General features: G+C 35.0%; 1 protein-coding gene across 2 annotated transcripts; it reads left to right on the top strand.

Moving 5' to 3' along the window:
• Positions 1-467: 467 nt before the first annotated feature.
• Positions 468-16704, top strand: LOC128995350 (translation initiation factor eIF-2B subunit epsilon-like). 2 transcript variants are annotated; one of them, XM_054420338.1, is made up of 13 exons: positions 468-660; positions 2169-2293; positions 2424-2597; positions 2851-3022; positions 3946-4190; positions 5024-5137; positions 5511-5664; positions 6562-6715; positions 7255-7455; positions 10484-10602; positions 12963-13118; positions 15184-15342; positions 16080-16702. In XM_054420338.1, the coding sequence occupies exons 1-13, from the start codon at positions 538-540 to the stop codon at positions 16146-16148; spliced, it is 1965 nt and encodes a 654-aa protein (XP_054276313.1). In that variant the 5' UTR covers positions 468-537; the 3' UTR covers positions 16149-16702. The 2 variants fall into 2 exon arrangements, with proteins under 2 accessions (XP_054276313.1, XP_054276312.1); XM_054420337.1 differs by lacking the exons at positions 468-660; positions 2169-2293; positions 2424-2597; ... (4 more) ...; positions 6562-6715; positions 7255-7455 and adding an exon at positions 8539-10117 and having other exon boundaries at positions 16080-16704.
• The last annotated feature ends 489 nt before the right edge of the window (positions 16705-17193 follow it).

Genomic DNA, 17193 nt, shown 5'->3' with positions numbered 1-17193 from the left:
ATGTATGAAGCCTGACTACATTGAGAAACAAGAAACAGTCAATGACACAGGGATACAAAATAACAACAAAACAACAATATAATGATAACGATAATGACTAATGATTGCTATATAAATGTTCAACACACTTCCGCCTCACCTGAGGGAGCTAAATAATAATATCTGTAAAAGCTAGTGTGGTGAAAACTAAAGCAATACTATAGATAAAACATACTCCTCTACTAACCAAAACCAAACCATGTATAGTACATGGTATAGTCCTACATTGGACAAGAACCTGTAGCTTGATTTCCATATACATCACCATCATCAAGAGCAACATAATGCTTAATCTACGGTAAAATTGAGCTAGACAACACGGGTAGACGGAATGTGATGCGTGCCGAACCAAACTGATGGAAGCTTGAGCTGATCAGCTGGAGTGTAAGGTAATGACGATTGAACCTAACCTAAAACAACAAATCATCTAACAGCTAAGCTAACCTAAAAAATCTGTGTCACTTTGTCAGCAAGTTTTAAATCAATCAAGAATAGAAAATGAGTAAATCTAGGGGAAAGAACGCGTTGGATTCTCTAAATAATGAGAACGTCTTGCAAGCTGTCGTCATAGTGGATACGTATTCCAGAAACTTGACTCCGTTTTGTAACTACATGCCAACTGTAAGTTGTTGACTAAGTTAGGCCTATCTTCTTACTTCCAAGTTAAACTCTGGAATTGCCAGTTAAATTCACCATAACGTCAGCCGGTTAATATGCAGTTAAATAAATATTTAACTTACAAAGATATGCATGGCCATGATCTTTTTGATCCTAACCTCCAAAGCTATCTCGCCTTAACTTTGGAGGTTAGGATCGAAAAGATCATGGCCATGCATCTAAATTCTCCACTATATCTTTGTAAATATTTATGTATATTCAGTGTTTGTATTTGTATAAATTCTATTCAACCAACAATATATCAAGTAAGAGATGAAAAAAAAGTTTAGCTTAGCCTAGGACTGACGATAACGCTCCGGCGTAGAAACCTAGGTCTCCACAATAAATCAATTGGATCGTAAGGTAAGCCTCAGATAATAACAAATAAATTGTAACTTATGGGTCATATACACGATAGGCCCTAAATGATATACCTGTAAAATAAGACTACAGTTCTGCACGGAACCTGCAATTTTATTACCGGATTATACATCCTCTTGCCCTCATGTGCTTAGTTACAACGCTCATGGCTTGGAGTAAGACTCTGTGCCATGTGCGATAGAAATTTCCGCACAGTGCTCGTTGCTCAGGCTCTTCCTTGCTCGTCAGTCATCAAAAGTATATTTCCGCCCCAACATACCAGAGCTGAAAGCGCAAGGTAGTCCCATGAGCTTGTTTCCTCTGTAGGTAACATACCGTACCATACTTCTCTGTAGGTTAAGTTACACAGTGATTTGTATTATTGATACATAATCTAAATGCAAGTTACTATAGGCCTATGGCCTTCAGAAGTTATTGTATTCACTAATAATATTTAATAGGCAAGCATTGTTCATTAACATACCTCAGCTGTTCATATGACCTAAAGTGAATCAATATATCTTAGCTAACTTTTTGATTAATAGAAGGTCAGTTAACTTCTCATGAAAATGGGGCAATTCCCTTTATTTTGTCAGATTTGTTTGAATGGCGGGATGGCTTCAATTTTTTTATGATTCCCTTTTTTTAATATGGCCAACAACTTCAATATTTCTTATCACTCTGCATGTTATGATTGTTTTAGTACAGTAGGCCTAAGAACAATTCTAAACCGTTTTTATTTTTGAAATTTTTTCTCTAAAGATACTTGTTTAGTTGTTGCAGCGTGTTACATCTAAGAAATATGGCTTGCGGTATACATTTTGCATCCTGTAGCTCATAAACGAGTAAGTTTGGAGAGGAAATGCAAAGAATAAATCAGGCTTAGGGCTAAAATCGTATCAATATCTAAATACAATAGCTTAAATAAATTTTAAAAATAGATCGTAAAATACATTAAAAAAATATCCAACATATTTAAGTTAAGTAATGCCGTAATGCCGGTACAGTTTGTTTTGGATCTTAGCACAAGTAAAATAACGGTGGTGTTTGTCAGTAGGCTACATAAAATATTCTGTGCCAAAAATACTAATCATCCCCTTTGTACTTTGCAGAGTCTCGTCCCACTGACTAATCGTCCGCTCTTAGATTACACTTTGGAATGTCTCATGTCTTCAGGAGTGCAGGAAGTAATATTATTCTGTTCATCATTTGCAGATCAAGTTCGGGACTTTGTAAGGTAGGCATAAGACTTTCAATGTTAGAATAAATGAAATAATATAGATATTTGTTAAACTACGACAACATGCTACAAAGTACAGTACTAATTATTTTCAATGCATTGACCTACTATTATTTTCTTTTCTCAGGGAAGACAAATGGCCTGGCCTGTCAGTCAGTGTCGTTGTTTCAGAAGGTTGTCGAACCTTTGGAGACGTCATGAGGGATCTTGATGCTAAGGCTTTGATTCGCAGTGATTTTATACTTCTCACCGGGAATATGGTTGGGAATTTGCAACTCCTCCCAATCCTTGAAACACACAAGTAAGAATTATTGCGTTGGTGTTCTATTTTAAATTAAGATAAACTAAATATTTTCTCCCTCTGCGAGTGAAAATGGTAGTTACAAATTGCTACATCAATGTTTTTATGAATGTGTATCAAATAGTATGATAACATATATCATGATAGCATATATATTCTGCGTATATCTTTTTGTTAATAGCATAGAATTTATGCATAAGAAATACCGGTAGGCTTAGATAAATATTATTGTAAATACCGTACAATCTTTCAGACGTATTCAAAAGGTGGACAAAGGATCCGTCATGACTCTCATTTTCAAAGAACACGGCCATAGAAGTACAGCTACAGAAGACGATTTCACCGTTGCTCTGAACACCAAAACAAACCGAGTTTTGTTATACAGCAAGAAAAGCAGAAACCCAAGAAAAATAGAAATCCCAATGGTTAGTAAAACTTATTTATTACTTCTAACATTTTTCTATTGTGCATTGTCTTTTCACCCTCCTTTCATCATTCTCAGTAGGTTTTACGCATACTACATGACGCAAGATGGACTCTTTTCTGTACTTATTCTGCAGTTATACAGTCATCACACCTGCAAAGGTTTGTATTATTTTAAATAAAAACCATCTTTTTACCGGTGCATAAATTGAAGCTCTTTAAGCTCTGTAGGTGTCCAAGGGGCAACTGATATTTATGATTTTCCAATGTTTGATAAAGGTAGTCCAGTTGTCACTAGTTTTGGCTGTGGTTTCTCCTACATAAATAGCCAATACAGCCTATTTGAACAGTAAAGGCCCAGTTTCCTTGCTGCCAAGTTTGGTTGCTGAATATGGCTGTATCACCAAATCAAACACAAGTGTCCGGTAGTTGTGACTTATATTGAGTTATAGCAACTGTTATGACCCATCAACCTGGTCAGCAACAAGAACTAAGGAATGAAATAGAATTTTAGACATTAGCGCATTCTATGACTGGCCCACACAACTCTGTTCTTTTTTAATAAAAAATTGGCTATAGCTGGTCCATATAGATGGGAAGTCTACTTCAGTATCCAACAGTCAATGGTTCTAGAACAATGAAACTAGAACTAGTTGTAGGACATGAGTTTGTGTATGTTGCCCATTAATATTTTACTTACGTCCAAAAAAGAGGCAAATTCAGGACACTATACTGACATATAAACCAACATCGCAGTTGAATATTGCAGTTCTAGGAAATTACTTTTGCCAAAAAACGCATTAGGTAGATATACCCACGACATTCACAATTCCGCAGCCGTATTCATCAGTAGTTAAAACCCCTGTATTAAATTCTGTAGCCTATATGTCACATGCATTTTTATTGAGTAAGATCCGTCCTGCAGGAGACAGTGCTGGAGACGTCAGAGATGACGCTACGAAGTGACTTGTTGGACACCCAGGTGTGTGTCTGCTCAGTCGCAGTTCCGCCGTTGTTCTCGGACAACTTTGACTTTCAGTCCAAGGATGACTTTGTCCGTGGTCTGCTTGTCAATGAGGAAATCCTCGCCAGTTCTATCTACGCTTACATTCTGCCGGGCAGTCAGTACGCTGCAACCGTCAACTCCTGGGCTCATTACCAGGACATCACGTTAGTATCAACAATTGATTTCAGTTAAATTTATTATTATTTAATTTTATTTCCACCTTAGCAACCTAGGTGGCTATGTTCTAGTCTGTTTTCACATTACTTCAGTCTAGGCCTAGAGAGTTGTGGCATTATCCCTTGGCAAATCCATTGGTGGTGTGGAAATTTTAACCAGGGGCCTCAGCTGTACCACTCAACCATCTGGCTCCTCAGTTTGGGTTGTTGTTGTTATAATTACTGTAATAAACAGTTATAGGCCTACTTATATAAGAACATTTTTTTTTATTGGAATGAAATTTTTAACTTAATCCATAAAATATTTACAGTCTTAAAATACTTCTAGCTAAATTGTTAGTTTTTTTTTTTTATATATAATGTTCTGAGAGTTAAAATGGTTTATTTGTTTGATTTTTTTTTCAACGGTATATCTTGTTTGCATTAAACTTTGTAACTTAACTTTTGGAAAACATCTTCTAGCCAAACAAGCCGACTGTATGATTACTATGCTAAATGCGACATATGGGATGACTTAGTTCCGCACTAAGCTCATCACCAGAGTTCCCTCTGAAGGCCCATGAGGATGGTCAAAGTTAAAATATCTGCCAACATCATTAAAAGAAATCCCTCTGATAATTTTTATTGTATCCAGGCCGTGGAGAATGAATTTGAACAAAGTTGTCCATAGTAATCTAAAACTATTTATCAATGATTTCTGAGGCTTTTGCTAAAATTTACCATGAAAGGTCTTCTACCAGCTTATATAGCTAATACGGTAAAATGTTGTTAAGAGTGCATATGGTTTAACTTACCACACTAATTCTATTGATATTTTACAGGCATGATGTGATCCATAGATGGGTTTACCCTCTCGTGCCTGATATGTTAACTGACGATCCGTACTTCTTCAGAAGAAATAATATTTACATCCAACGAGATATAACGCTGTCTCAGTAAGTGTTTAAATAATATGTAGTTTAAATAATGGTTAGACAAATTAACCTACTCTCTGGTGAAAAACCCGACAGTTCAAACAATCAAAAAGGTAAAATATGATTTGATCATTTATCAATTATTTGAGGCAGCAACACACTCTTGGGTTCATACTTTAATCTGAATATAAATGCAATGTGAGTGTAAAGTTGTGAGATGATTCGTGGAGCTTTGTTACTGACTAAAACCAGCTGTTTCATCAGTCAAGATCATTATTAAAAATGATTAAAAACAACTGGGCCCAGTTTCGAAGCACATTAGAAAAAAAGGTATGAAAGCTGATGTAATTACATACAAATTACTGTAAATGAAACTTTTTAAAATCTTTTCTAGAGGTTGTAAGTTAGAGGAAGATGTTGTGATCGGAAGCGAATCATCAGTTGGACAAAATGCCATCATCGCTCGATCAGTAATTGGGAAAAACTGCAAAATTGGGAACAACGTTGTAATCGAGAGCTCTTACATCATGGATCATGTTAAGATTCAAGTAAGTTCAAATGGAAGTTTACATCAAGTACAGCACAAGTAAAATATATAACAATAATGTACTATACTTGAACTAATGGTGGACCTTAAAACTAAAAAGTTAATCGGTCCTGAGTCCGAATAGCTCATTCTCTACACGGGAAATTTGCCATATATTCCCTACATGTGAAATTCACCTGAGATGATTGTATCAAAGCAAAGCATTGTTACAGCGATACTAATGTTACAGCCAATCTAGTCATCATTAATTTTGAGCGTTTGTAAGTGGTTCGTGAGCTAAGAGTTATTATAAACTCAAATCCTTAGTTAGTACTTGGTTACGCTTTTTTAAGCTCAACGACACATCAGATTTTGTGTCATCTGAGGAAGGTTGAAAATGTTGATAACTTCTTCCTTAGTTAAAAATGATTTTAGTGACAGTTGAAATATTGTAATGTTTTTCATATAGTGTGTCGGTTTGGACTTTTTCCCCATTCAAATAAGCTATACTTTAGAACCATGGGAAGGTCACAGACAGATCGATGCAGGTTTTGTGAAAACATTGTCGAAATCTAAACACTTATGGCTGGACTGTCCGGCTTTGGCCCAAAAAATGTTGAAATCTATGGGACTGAAGCAACTGGAACCTGAAGAGATGACAAATGTCAGTCTGACCAGAGGGGTACTACAAAAGTCAAAAGGCCGAAGTAGCTAGGGATACAATTACCCAAACTCCCCCCACACAATAAAACCTGGTTTCCTCACAAAAAATCCTATAGGCCTAGGCCTATTCAAACTTATTTTGAATTTGTTAATGTGACTTAGGTTCTTCAGGTGCTGAACCTTAATAGACTAAGCCAATTAAGATTAATAATGTTGATTTGAGAAAATATTTAATTGACGTTTAATCTGTTTGCAGGACAATGTTAGTGTGAGTTACTCGGTTGTTGGTCCGCGATGTGAGCTCCAATCAGGAGCCAGTGTTACCAACGGAAGTGTTCTTGGGTCGGAGGTCATCATCGACAGCAACAAACAGATTTGTGCTCTCAAGCTGCAGTCCTACCCTTCAGATTGTAAGCTAAGTGATGCACCTAGTTGAAGGTTGGATAAAAATAAAGTCTGAAGCTGAAGTAAAAGATATAACAATGGGATTTTATTTTAATTTGTTAACACTTAACTATTTTATGCTGTTTTCATTTTGTTATTTTTTCCCTAAAATTCGTTTAAAGTTTTGTAAATATTAACTGTTATTAAATCTCTATAACCTACTTTCAAAATTAGTTAGCTACTTCTACATGACAGTAGATTTTTTAAAGCTCATTAAAGATCTAAACAACCTTTTGTTTACATAACTCTTTTTAATGTGTCATAAAAGTTTTAATAATACTATAGAACTCTAATCATTCAACTCCAACAATCCGAATCACCAATTATCAATTCATTATTAGATAAAGAAGACAAAAGTTGTGATTACGTCACAATTTTAATCTCACTTGCGGTCTAGTCGACATCATCATTGTCTCCCGCTGTCACAAAAAGATCATCATTGTTTTTTTAAGTAAAAAAAATACAAAGGGTATTGAACTATCAGTAATCCCGGGTATGATTGCAGCATGCGGCCAGGTGGGATCCAAGGCCTTCTTGTGTGACGACTCAGCAGACGACGACTCAGATTCCGACTCTGACACTCGGGAGGCAGTGGCTGGTCTGAGAGTGGGGAGAGGAGAGACACACTACGAGAGTGACTACACTGAGTCATCTGACAGTGATGATGAGATGACTCACAGCTTGTCGGTACCTGAGGATACTAACTGTGAGTATGACCATAGACTAGTAGAATAAATATAGACTGTCAAAGGAAGGTTCCGCAATATGCCGCTAGAGCGTGCTCGATGTTAGATTCGCTGCCGTCATCGGCTCTTTGCCATTTGCTACTAGCAGACGCTGCAGCGGTGTCGCCGTAACTACTCAGCACTCCTAGCGGTGGACGCCAGAACATATTCTAACCGCAGCACTGCTGTCGGTGTATATTTAATTCATTTTGTCTATGGTATGACACAACAGTACATGGTGTTGAATGCTTGAGAGACACTACCAGAGAGACTACACGAGTCATCCGACAGTGATGATGAGATGACACACAGCTTGTCTGTACCTGAGGATACTAACTGTGAAAATCGTTTAAAGGTGGTAAAATAATAAGAAACTTATCTTAAACAATAAAACGCTTTAAAAATGAACTAACCAGAGCCAACCATAAAATTTTCTGCATTGTCCTAAATTGTCAGTTGCTAATTGTCTTCTTTAAATTGTCTGATCCGTGAGGATAATACATTTATTAAAAAGTAAAAGATGTAACATAGAGCTCAAGGGCCAGGGTTTTAGGATATTTTGAGAGGATAGCAGGCTTACCTAAATGGGAAAGAGTTGAAACTGGCTCAAGAAACACAAAACTTCACTTTATAGCCTACACAAAAGTTAGAATATTTCACTGGTACTGACAGCATTTTCAACTCAGGAAGAGAGAGTTTTCATTAGGTCCCAATATGGTTGGCCAGTGAGTTGCTGAGACAGTGTTGCCAATATGTTTAGTATAAATAGAAAAAATTGAAAAAACACAATTTCAGTTGATATTTTGGTTAATCTTTTAATAATTATTAAGAAGTAAGTTTAATCTATGGTTATAAGTGCCATAGCAAACCTGACATGTTTTTTTTTTTAGGTTAATGTAGAAGAATCTGTTCCTGCATTTGTTGTCAGCTGGTTAAGTTTATTATGGTAAAATAAAAATATTAACTTACAGTTCCAAAATTGATAGAAAAAATTGCTTGTGTTTTGATTGTAACTTTTAATTTGTCTTCTTTTGTCTAGAATATTACAGTTTGTTTGGTTACTAAATTGGTATTACCTTTGGTGCTCAGATAAAAAAAATTAAGTAAGATTTCTAAAGAGACAATTAGGTGCTTCTTTATTGCAGTATAAGGTACAATAAAATATGCATTATCAAAGTGACAGTTTTACCAATAGATGGTACAATTCTGACGAATTCAGCTCTAACCAAAGACGAAACATCAATTGTGCTTTACCACGAACCGTTGGTGATGATAGAATCAAATTTAAAGGCGCAATATTGGATGGTTTTGAATCATTTGTTGAAAAGTTAGGTTATTATGGAGAGCAGACGAAAGAAACAATTATTGATGGGTTTGAAGTGTTAATCCATGATATACAAAATAGAGGTGCTAAGCCTGCAAATGAATTTTACAGTTATAATGTCAAAGATAATATAGTCGATAATTTTGAAAATGTTGTCGATAATTTAAAAAAATTGAGTTCATTTGCCAGACGGAAAATTAAAATTAGAGAATTTAGGGAAAATGCCATAGACAACTTTGAAGAATTTGTAGAAAAATCTAAAAGGTTTGGTTTAGTAACATCAAATAAGTTTAGAAAGGTAAAATCAAGACGAGAAAATTTGAGGGATGGGGCTGTTGATAGTTTTGAGCGGTTTGTAGAAAAAAGTAAACAAATGGGCCTGCAGACTACATATCAAATTGAAAAACTGGATTCTTTGAAGGAAAAGATGATTGACGGTTTTGAAAATATGATACACAAGTTAAACTCAAAAACACAAGACGTAGAAGACTTTATGTGCTACACAGATAATATCAAAGAGGGTTTTGTTGGTAGGTTTGAAGATTTGATGCAGAGTATGAGGGAAACCATTGTGAATTTGGAAGATAATGTCAAAACAATTACAGAAGAAAATAAAGCAAACATCATTGATGATTTTAGAGAACTGGTCGATAAGATGAGATATTTTGGGGAAACCATTGTGCAAAGAGCAAATGATCAAGTAACGAAAGCAGGTTGCGTAAAAGAGGAAATCATCGATAGTTTTGAAGATTTGATTGCCAGAATGAATAATTTTGGTTGTCAAACAACAGGAAATGTTAGAAACAAATTGGATTGTATCAAAGAAGAAGTGGTCGGTGACTTTGAAGATCTTGTCCAAAATTTCAACGCAAACTTGAATTGTGTTGAAAATAATTTGATGGGCTACTCCAATGAAAATAAAGCCTTTTTCGTTCAACAGTTTGAGAACATTTTTGATGATCTCAAAGACGAAATAAACCAGATTGAATGTAACGTAGGAGAAATGTTGGATGGATTTTTCCTGGACTTCCAAGAATTTTTTGACGATACTAAATGGATGATAGAGTACAGGGCTGATCAGGTGTTTGCAAACGCTGATTGTGTTTTGCAAGGGTTCGTCGGGCAGATGGACAATGCTTTTGCTCGAGGAAAGTGTGAAATTGAGACGGAACTATATTCAGCCAAATATTGGCTACTCATGAGCGAAATGTTGGTCAAGGACTTTCTCTGCTATAGTGAAAGAATGGTCGAAGAATTCTGCATGTTTTCGGAAAAACGTGTTGCATGCTTTTTTTGCAATGGGAAACAGAAGGTGAAAGGTACCTATTTGCTGTTTGTTTTTTTCTTGGTTTTTTACTCCCGTCTTGACCGGTATTGTTTTTTACATCACTTTAGGCAAAGAATGTACCAGTTACAGCATTACCACTTAGATAAAATCCATTGGTGATTGGATTTGAACCTAGCGTCTCGGGGACCAAATTTAACGCTCTACCATTATAACTGCATGCTCCTTAGCTTTTGATTTTAGATACTTTCAAAGTTTGAGCTCCTTTATAATCATTGGCTAGCATAAATACATTTTCTTAAACTTTTATTCAAACAGTTTGTAGGTATATATTTTTGTGATCTATTGCAAATATACCTATTGTGATCTAGACGGTTCTAACTTTGTGTAATGTTTGCAGTGTTCTACACAGAGGTGGTGGACTCGCTAGTCCGAGGATTCGAGGACAAATTGTTATGTGATAATCTTGTGCTGGAGATAAACTCTTCTAGATATGCCTACAATGTCACCATGAGTGAGGTAAAAGTAGTTAACTATATATTTATTTGGAATAATTGTAACATATTTGTTGATTTTTTTACGAACATAATGTCAGTGGTCATCCAAATTGAGACAACATCTTTTTAGATTGAACTAGAGAAGAGAGAAATCTTTGCTGAAGTGTGTTTTAGTTCTTTGATTAATATTGTGATTATTTCAAACCATGTTTTGATGCACAAATAAAATTAATCATTAAACGGAAACACTTAGTTAGTCAAGGATTGAGATTTCTAAAAATAAAGTTCCACAAATAGTTAGCAAAATTTATATGTATAATTTGACCTTTTTGTTAATATACTACCACTAAATAAATTGTATGTAACAATAAACTCTTGAAGTTTTAGGTTATGTCTTGGTTCTAACCTAACCTACAAATAATTTATAAATAAAAATCTTTTTAAAATACCACAATTTAAATGCACTAAAAAGTAGATAATCTGTACTATTATAAAAAAGAGGTGGTTGCTGTATGTGTGTATGTGTGTATGGGAAAAGTAAACTCGAAAAATACTGGTCGGATTGGGCTGAAATTTGGCATGATGATAGCTCACATTCCCGATTAACATATAGGCATATTCTTATTTCAAAAATCCTTTCGGGCTCCGCCCCAGTGGCTCTGGAGTTTCCCATGTTAACCTTATGAGAAATGGAATTATTGAATCTTAACAGCTGTTTCAATTAAACAAGTTGGTTCTGTTCTATGATGTTCAATAGCATTAAAGTTACAAGGATTACCAACAGGGTGCAGCACTATTATTTCTTTTACATTTATGACAACAGCTAATTTGCAACCAAAAGGTGAGTGAGCGTAGCGAACAAACTTCAACCTGGAGGCGAGTTAGCGTAGCGAACGAGCTAACCTGAAGGCAAGTGAGCGCAGCGAACGAGCTCCAACCTAAAGGTGAGTGAGCGTAGCGAACGAGCTCCAACCTAAAGGTGAGTGAGCGTAGCGAACGAGCTCCAACCTAAAGGTGAGTGAGCGTAGCGAACAAACTTCAACCAGGACGTGATTGAGCCATGCGAACGAGATAATCTTGAAAATTAAGAAGTTAAACGGGGCAAAGCCCGCGGGTTACAGCTAGTAATTCATAAATATGTGAAGAGAACAAATACTTGTATCTTGTAAGATTTTAAACGAAAAACGTGGGGCGTATGCAATAGCTAATTTACAATTATATTAAACCGGTTGAACTATTATTAACCATGGAATGCGCCCCACGTTTTTTTGTTTTAAATCTTACAAGAATTCATTCTCTCCACATATTTATGAATTATTTTCTACTTTTAGTGTGTATAAAATTGTAGTCAAAGTTTTTATTTATAAATTATTTTCTACTTTTTAGTCCTTAATGTGTATTATGTTGTATCTATTTTATATGGTCTTTTAATACATAACCAAAACCTTTTTAACTGTAATCACTTTAGAATCTCTCGGGAGCTGAACCTGTACCTCTTAACCTCTGCTTTTTGAACAAACTATCAAATTAGTATTCACAGCTGACTTCAATTTACATTCTTTCAAAATGTAAACTTTGAAACCTTGGCAGCCCATGGGGCGTAGCCCAAGGGAAATATGAAAATAAAATGATTTAATATTGCATTGTCTTCCACTTGTGAGCTATGTTTCAAGTTTCAAGTCTCTAGCTCATTGGGAAGTTAGTTAATAATTAATTGATTGCAAAATTTGTACCGAACAGACAAGAAAGCGAGCTAATAAAAATATTTTAATAACCTATTTCTGAACAGGATTTTAAAATAATTATTCCATTTAATCTCGATAAATGCAGTGGTAGTAAATTAACAGAAAATGTCTCAATTTCAATATTTTTCGTGCTGCATAAACAGCCGTTTTCAATGCATACCCTGTGTGTATAAAGTAGTATTTTTACTCTCTATGGAGTAAAAATCAGCTGTTGTAAACAGATTTAAATTTCGATTGTGGCAGTCTTATCGATCAAATTTATTTATCAATTGATTTATTAGGTAAGGTTTTAGCCTATTGTTGTTGACTGCTCGACATATCGATGGTATAACACAACCGTAATAGGTAAAATAATTGAATCACTTACACTTAATTTGCATTAGTAGAATTGAAAACAAGCTGGAAGTTGTTTTGAGAGGGTATCTTTACATAACAATTATTTTCTTTTCTAGCTTTGTTTTTGTTAATTAATTATGCAATATGACGAAAAATGTAGTACACCACACGGGCAAAAAGTGACTTTTTAACCCTCACTCATTTTCCGACCTCGGCGTACAACTGGACCTGGGGTCAAAAAGAGTCACTTTAGGCCCTAGTGATGAAATTTACTATTCTCTGAGGCTGCCAACGGTTTCAGGTGAACTTCCACGTAGTCCGAGCGTTGCTGACGCTTCCTGCACCTGACGGACATTCGTGGCAACACCTTGTCACTCGACTCACCTATTTCATGCCCATCTTGACCAACTACATCCGATCACAAACTGCACAGAAAGACTGCCTGCTTGCTATTGAGGTTAGTTTTGAGCAGTGCTTGATTTGTGGCGGAACGGAATTCAAATACGTTTCTTTCAATTTCTCCTCAATAAAAAAAAATAAAAATATTGGCATAAAAAGGTAGGTCTACATAAATTAGGTACTGAACACATTAAATAAGTTACAGTTCCTGCACCTCATTAAAAAAAAAATAGAACACTGGTTTTGAGTACCTATCCGTGAATATTTCAGTAAGAAACTTTTAAGGTTTGAAAAGATATTGTTAAAACTAAGGCCTTACTTATGGGCTGTCAATTGAAAAAAGACGAATCCAGAGATGAGTTACCAACCGGGTCAGCTTGAGAGAATCAATGGAGCTCTTCGTTATTTAATTATTTTATGCTAATTAACTTAGATAAGCACTAACGACTCCAACACGCAAGGGTGTTGAATGTTAAAGAGTAAAATGGAAAGCTTCATTGTTTTAAGCCTACTGTGTGAATACCTCAATCTTACCCTCTGGTAAAATTTGTAGTAGTGATGGGCGGATCCAAAAAAATGTTGGTACCGGATCCGGATCCAGATACACACGTCATAAGGGTGAGTTGAAAAAAAACGTAATGTTAATAGAAGGTCAATTTAAATCATACTGTTTAAAAATAAATTGGTAATGTTTAAAGGTTATCTTAAATATATAGAATAATTTCCAGTTGAGCCCAAAATACTTCATTTTTGGGGACACTAAAAATTTTCAAAATCATAAAATGAGACGTAAAATGAAACTACCAAAAGGGTATCTGTGTATATTTTACTGTAGGCTATTTTACTATCTTGAGTATGTTATATCGTGGTTTTTGCATGCAGCATCCAATTTATTTATGCATGGATCACCTCTTGCTAATCTCTTCCTTAAATCCGTTCCAGGTCCACAGTAATGATAGCCGGGTATGTGAAGTTCTACAGGTAAAATACCCTGTGTCCGTGTACAAGAAGACTATCTGTGTCCTAATTGTGTTCTAACTTAGAAAAATATTAGATAGGGGAGTCTTGACTTTTTATTCACCCTGTATGGACACAGATCATCTTCTTGTACACAGACACAGGGTATTATACCTGTAGAACTTCACATACCCGGCTATCAGAACTGTGGACCTGGAACGAATTTAACGAAGAGATTAGCAAGGGGTGATCCAGGCATAAATAAATTTGATGCTGCATGTAAAAACCACGATATAGCATACAGTACTCAAGATCGAAGGATAGTTAAACTAGATCAGTGGCTGACAGCTTATTAGCTTGGGAAAGGTTAAAAGCCTCAGACTCTAGTATTGGTGAGAAAGCTGCCGCCTGGGAAGTTACTAACATAATGAAAACTAAAGCAAAATTTGGTCGGGGAAAAGGGCAGAATTCAAAAATTGAAAACAAATAAGAAAGAAAAAACCTGTTGGGAAAAAGAAAAAAAATCCTAAACTTGCCTGCAAGAGGAAAAATAAAATTGGTAAGCGGCTCTATTTGAGACCTTATATCTGGTAGTAAAGGTAAAAAAATGTAATCATAGGAAATAATTAAGACTTCCAGAAAAACCATTAAGTAGTTTGGATATAATAAACCTTGCTTTATAATATAAAGTAACGTTGGATATCAAGTAACTTGCTTTATATAATATAAAGTTGCCTTATTTTAGAGGAGTCTTCTTGTACACAGACACAGATAGTCTTCTTGTACACAGACACAGATATTTGTAAATTATTAATTTAAGATAGATTTAGTTGACGCCATTCAATGTACAAAACTGTACTTTATGAATAATGCATATTTGATTTGATTTGTGTTAGTATAAAAAATCGGAAAAAATTGGATCCATCAAAACCGGATCCAGCCCAAGATCCGGATTTTTTTTATCCGATCAGGCTTGGATCCAGTAGTCCGATATCCGGATCCGACCATCACTAATTGCTAGCATTTGAACCTCCCATATAAAAATTCTGTAACCTATCCTGTTAATAGTTTTAGGTCCAAGCATTCATTTACAGTATCACATATAACTTGAGCATGTCCTCATCGTAATGTTTCTTTCAGTAATGTGGCTTTACTGCAATGTTTAGGATGTTGCTGGTAGTAATCCGGAAATATTTGCGGTCCTTGTGAAGATAATCCACTGGCTGTATGAGCAGGATATTCTATCCGAGGATAATATTTTGAACTGGTACAAGAATCCGAGTGTTGATGCAGACCCCGAGAACAGTAAGAGAGTGCGACAACAGGTAAATAAATCAAGACATTGAGAGAAGTAGGTAAAAACTATATCTCATGTGAGAAAAGAGTTACAGGCACCTCAAAATTTCACAATTCCCTGAAACAGAATTAGTAGAACAGAGGCAAAAATATGATGTGTTTGAGGTGAATTACTTATTATTTCTGTATTGTGAAATTTGTCTACTATCAACTGCATGGAACTCTTTTTAGATGCATCATTTGCATATCCCCGTCCCTTCTGTCCTGTTGTATTCCTTTCTAAATGTTTTTTCCTTTGAGCCTCTAAAAAACTAAAATTGTACTAAATTACCATACTTGCCTTATTTCTTAGATAAAGTTTTATAACGTTAAAATCAGATGATATCTTTTAGTAATTAACAAAACATCAAAAACACAGTATATGGCTTTGTTTTGTTAGTTGTTATACTGTAATATTTAAGTAAAAAAGTATACTATAGTAAAGTCGAAAAAGGCAAACTTGTTTAGTCTACTACCAATTATTAATATTATATGTTGCATTCTTGACTAGGTAGAAAGTCCTTCGTCATTAGAAGTGTTTGAAAATAAAAAAACTAACTTTTTGCCTCCAATATTGATTTATTGTGACATTTTTAATTCAAGCTCCTGCACCTTTAGATCAATCCAAACACTTACAATAATTGCAATTTTCTGCCTTGGACAGTTTTTCTTTTCTCCACATGATCGTATTTATTTATCTAATTTACTGTCCTTATTCCATTTCCAGGTGGCTCCTTTTATCCGGTGGTTGGAAGAAGCAGAAGAAGACGAAGATGACGATGACGATATTGATTAAAGTATATATATTGATCTTGTATATTACATTATTTCTTAGAGTATTTAGAATAACTCTGTTCATATAAATATGTCAGTGTCAGAAGTTACGGTACTTATGTATTATACGGAGGCCACTTATTTTACAGCGCGCTGCGGCGGTTGGGTTAAGTTGGGTTATCATAAATATGTTTGTAGAACTTTCCTAGTTTCGTTATGAATCGAACTATACGAGATGAGTCATAAAAACTTATGATAACCCAACCTAACCTAACCGCCGCAGCGCGCTGTAAAATAAGTGGCCTCCCTATAATACGTAAGTACCGAAGTTACATATTAAGAAGTATCCTGTATACAAAATAATCTTGGTTATTTATAAGGAAATGCTCCTCTTGTATTATTGTTTTCTATTGTATCACTGCAGTAAAATTCAAATTTCTTACTATGACACTGTGATATTAAGTACTTGATTTAATAGAGCTGCTTGTTTTTTACTTTGTATGTTTTAAAGAGAACTTATTATACACATTTATTGTATTTAAGTGATGGTACAATATATAAATTCTATGAATCTAAAAATGTCAAATAAAGTTATTTTCAGAAAAAAGTGTATACATCATTTCACCTAGCATGAAACCAATTTAGATATGTTGTAAAATCTCCCTTCCACCAGGCAGAAAATGGTAAGTACTTCAGTAGGCTAACCAATCAAATTCATCATACTTCTTCTAGGCTTCACAAAAAATTGGACATTGGTCATCTAACAATGCTAAACAAGTCAGCAATGGTGACTTTAACTCTATTCCAACCTCTTAATACAAAAATCAACCATTTGCTTTTTTGAGCCTATCATGCTGGAAGAAATCTTATTGGTTAAGTCAACAATGATGGATGCTATTCCATTCTAGCCTCCTGATACCAAAATCTGCCATTTGCTCTTTTAAGCCAATCAAGGTGGCAGAAAATAATAGAAATCTTATTGGTTGAGTCAACAATTAATGGCTGCTACTCTATTATAGCATTCTGATACAAAAATCGGGCACTTATTTTTTTTATGTAGTAACCTG

The sequence above is a fragment of the Macrosteles quadrilineatus genome, unplaced genomic scaffold, assembly GCF_028750875.1.
Source record: "Macrosteles quadrilineatus isolate MER2022 unplaced genomic scaffold, UCM_ALF_1.0 Scaffold_5__1_contigs__length_97177068, whole genome shotgun sequence".
In the NCBI taxonomy this organism is placed as follows: Eukaryota; Metazoa; Arthropoda; class Insecta; order Hemiptera; family Cicadellidae; genus Macrosteles; species Macrosteles quadrilineatus.
The sequence above is the reverse complement of the archived record's forward strand: the minus strand, read 5'-3'. Positions and strand labels throughout refer to the sequence as shown.

Excerpts from the sequence above, each read along its gene's own strand:
- LOC128995350 (XM_054420337.1), top strand. The coding sequence starts at position 8,638 with ATGCATTATCAAAGTGACAGTTTTACCAATAGATGGTACAATTCTGAC. Across the intron at positions 10,118-10,483 it reads TGGGAAACAGAAGGTGAAAG|TGTTCTACACAGAGGTGGTG; the intron begins GTACCTATTTGC and ends TAATGTTTGCAG. Across the intron at positions 15,343-16,079 it reads GTAAGAGAGTGCGACAACAG|GTGGCTCCTTTTATCCGGTG; the intron begins GTAAATAAATCA and ends TTCCATTTCCAG.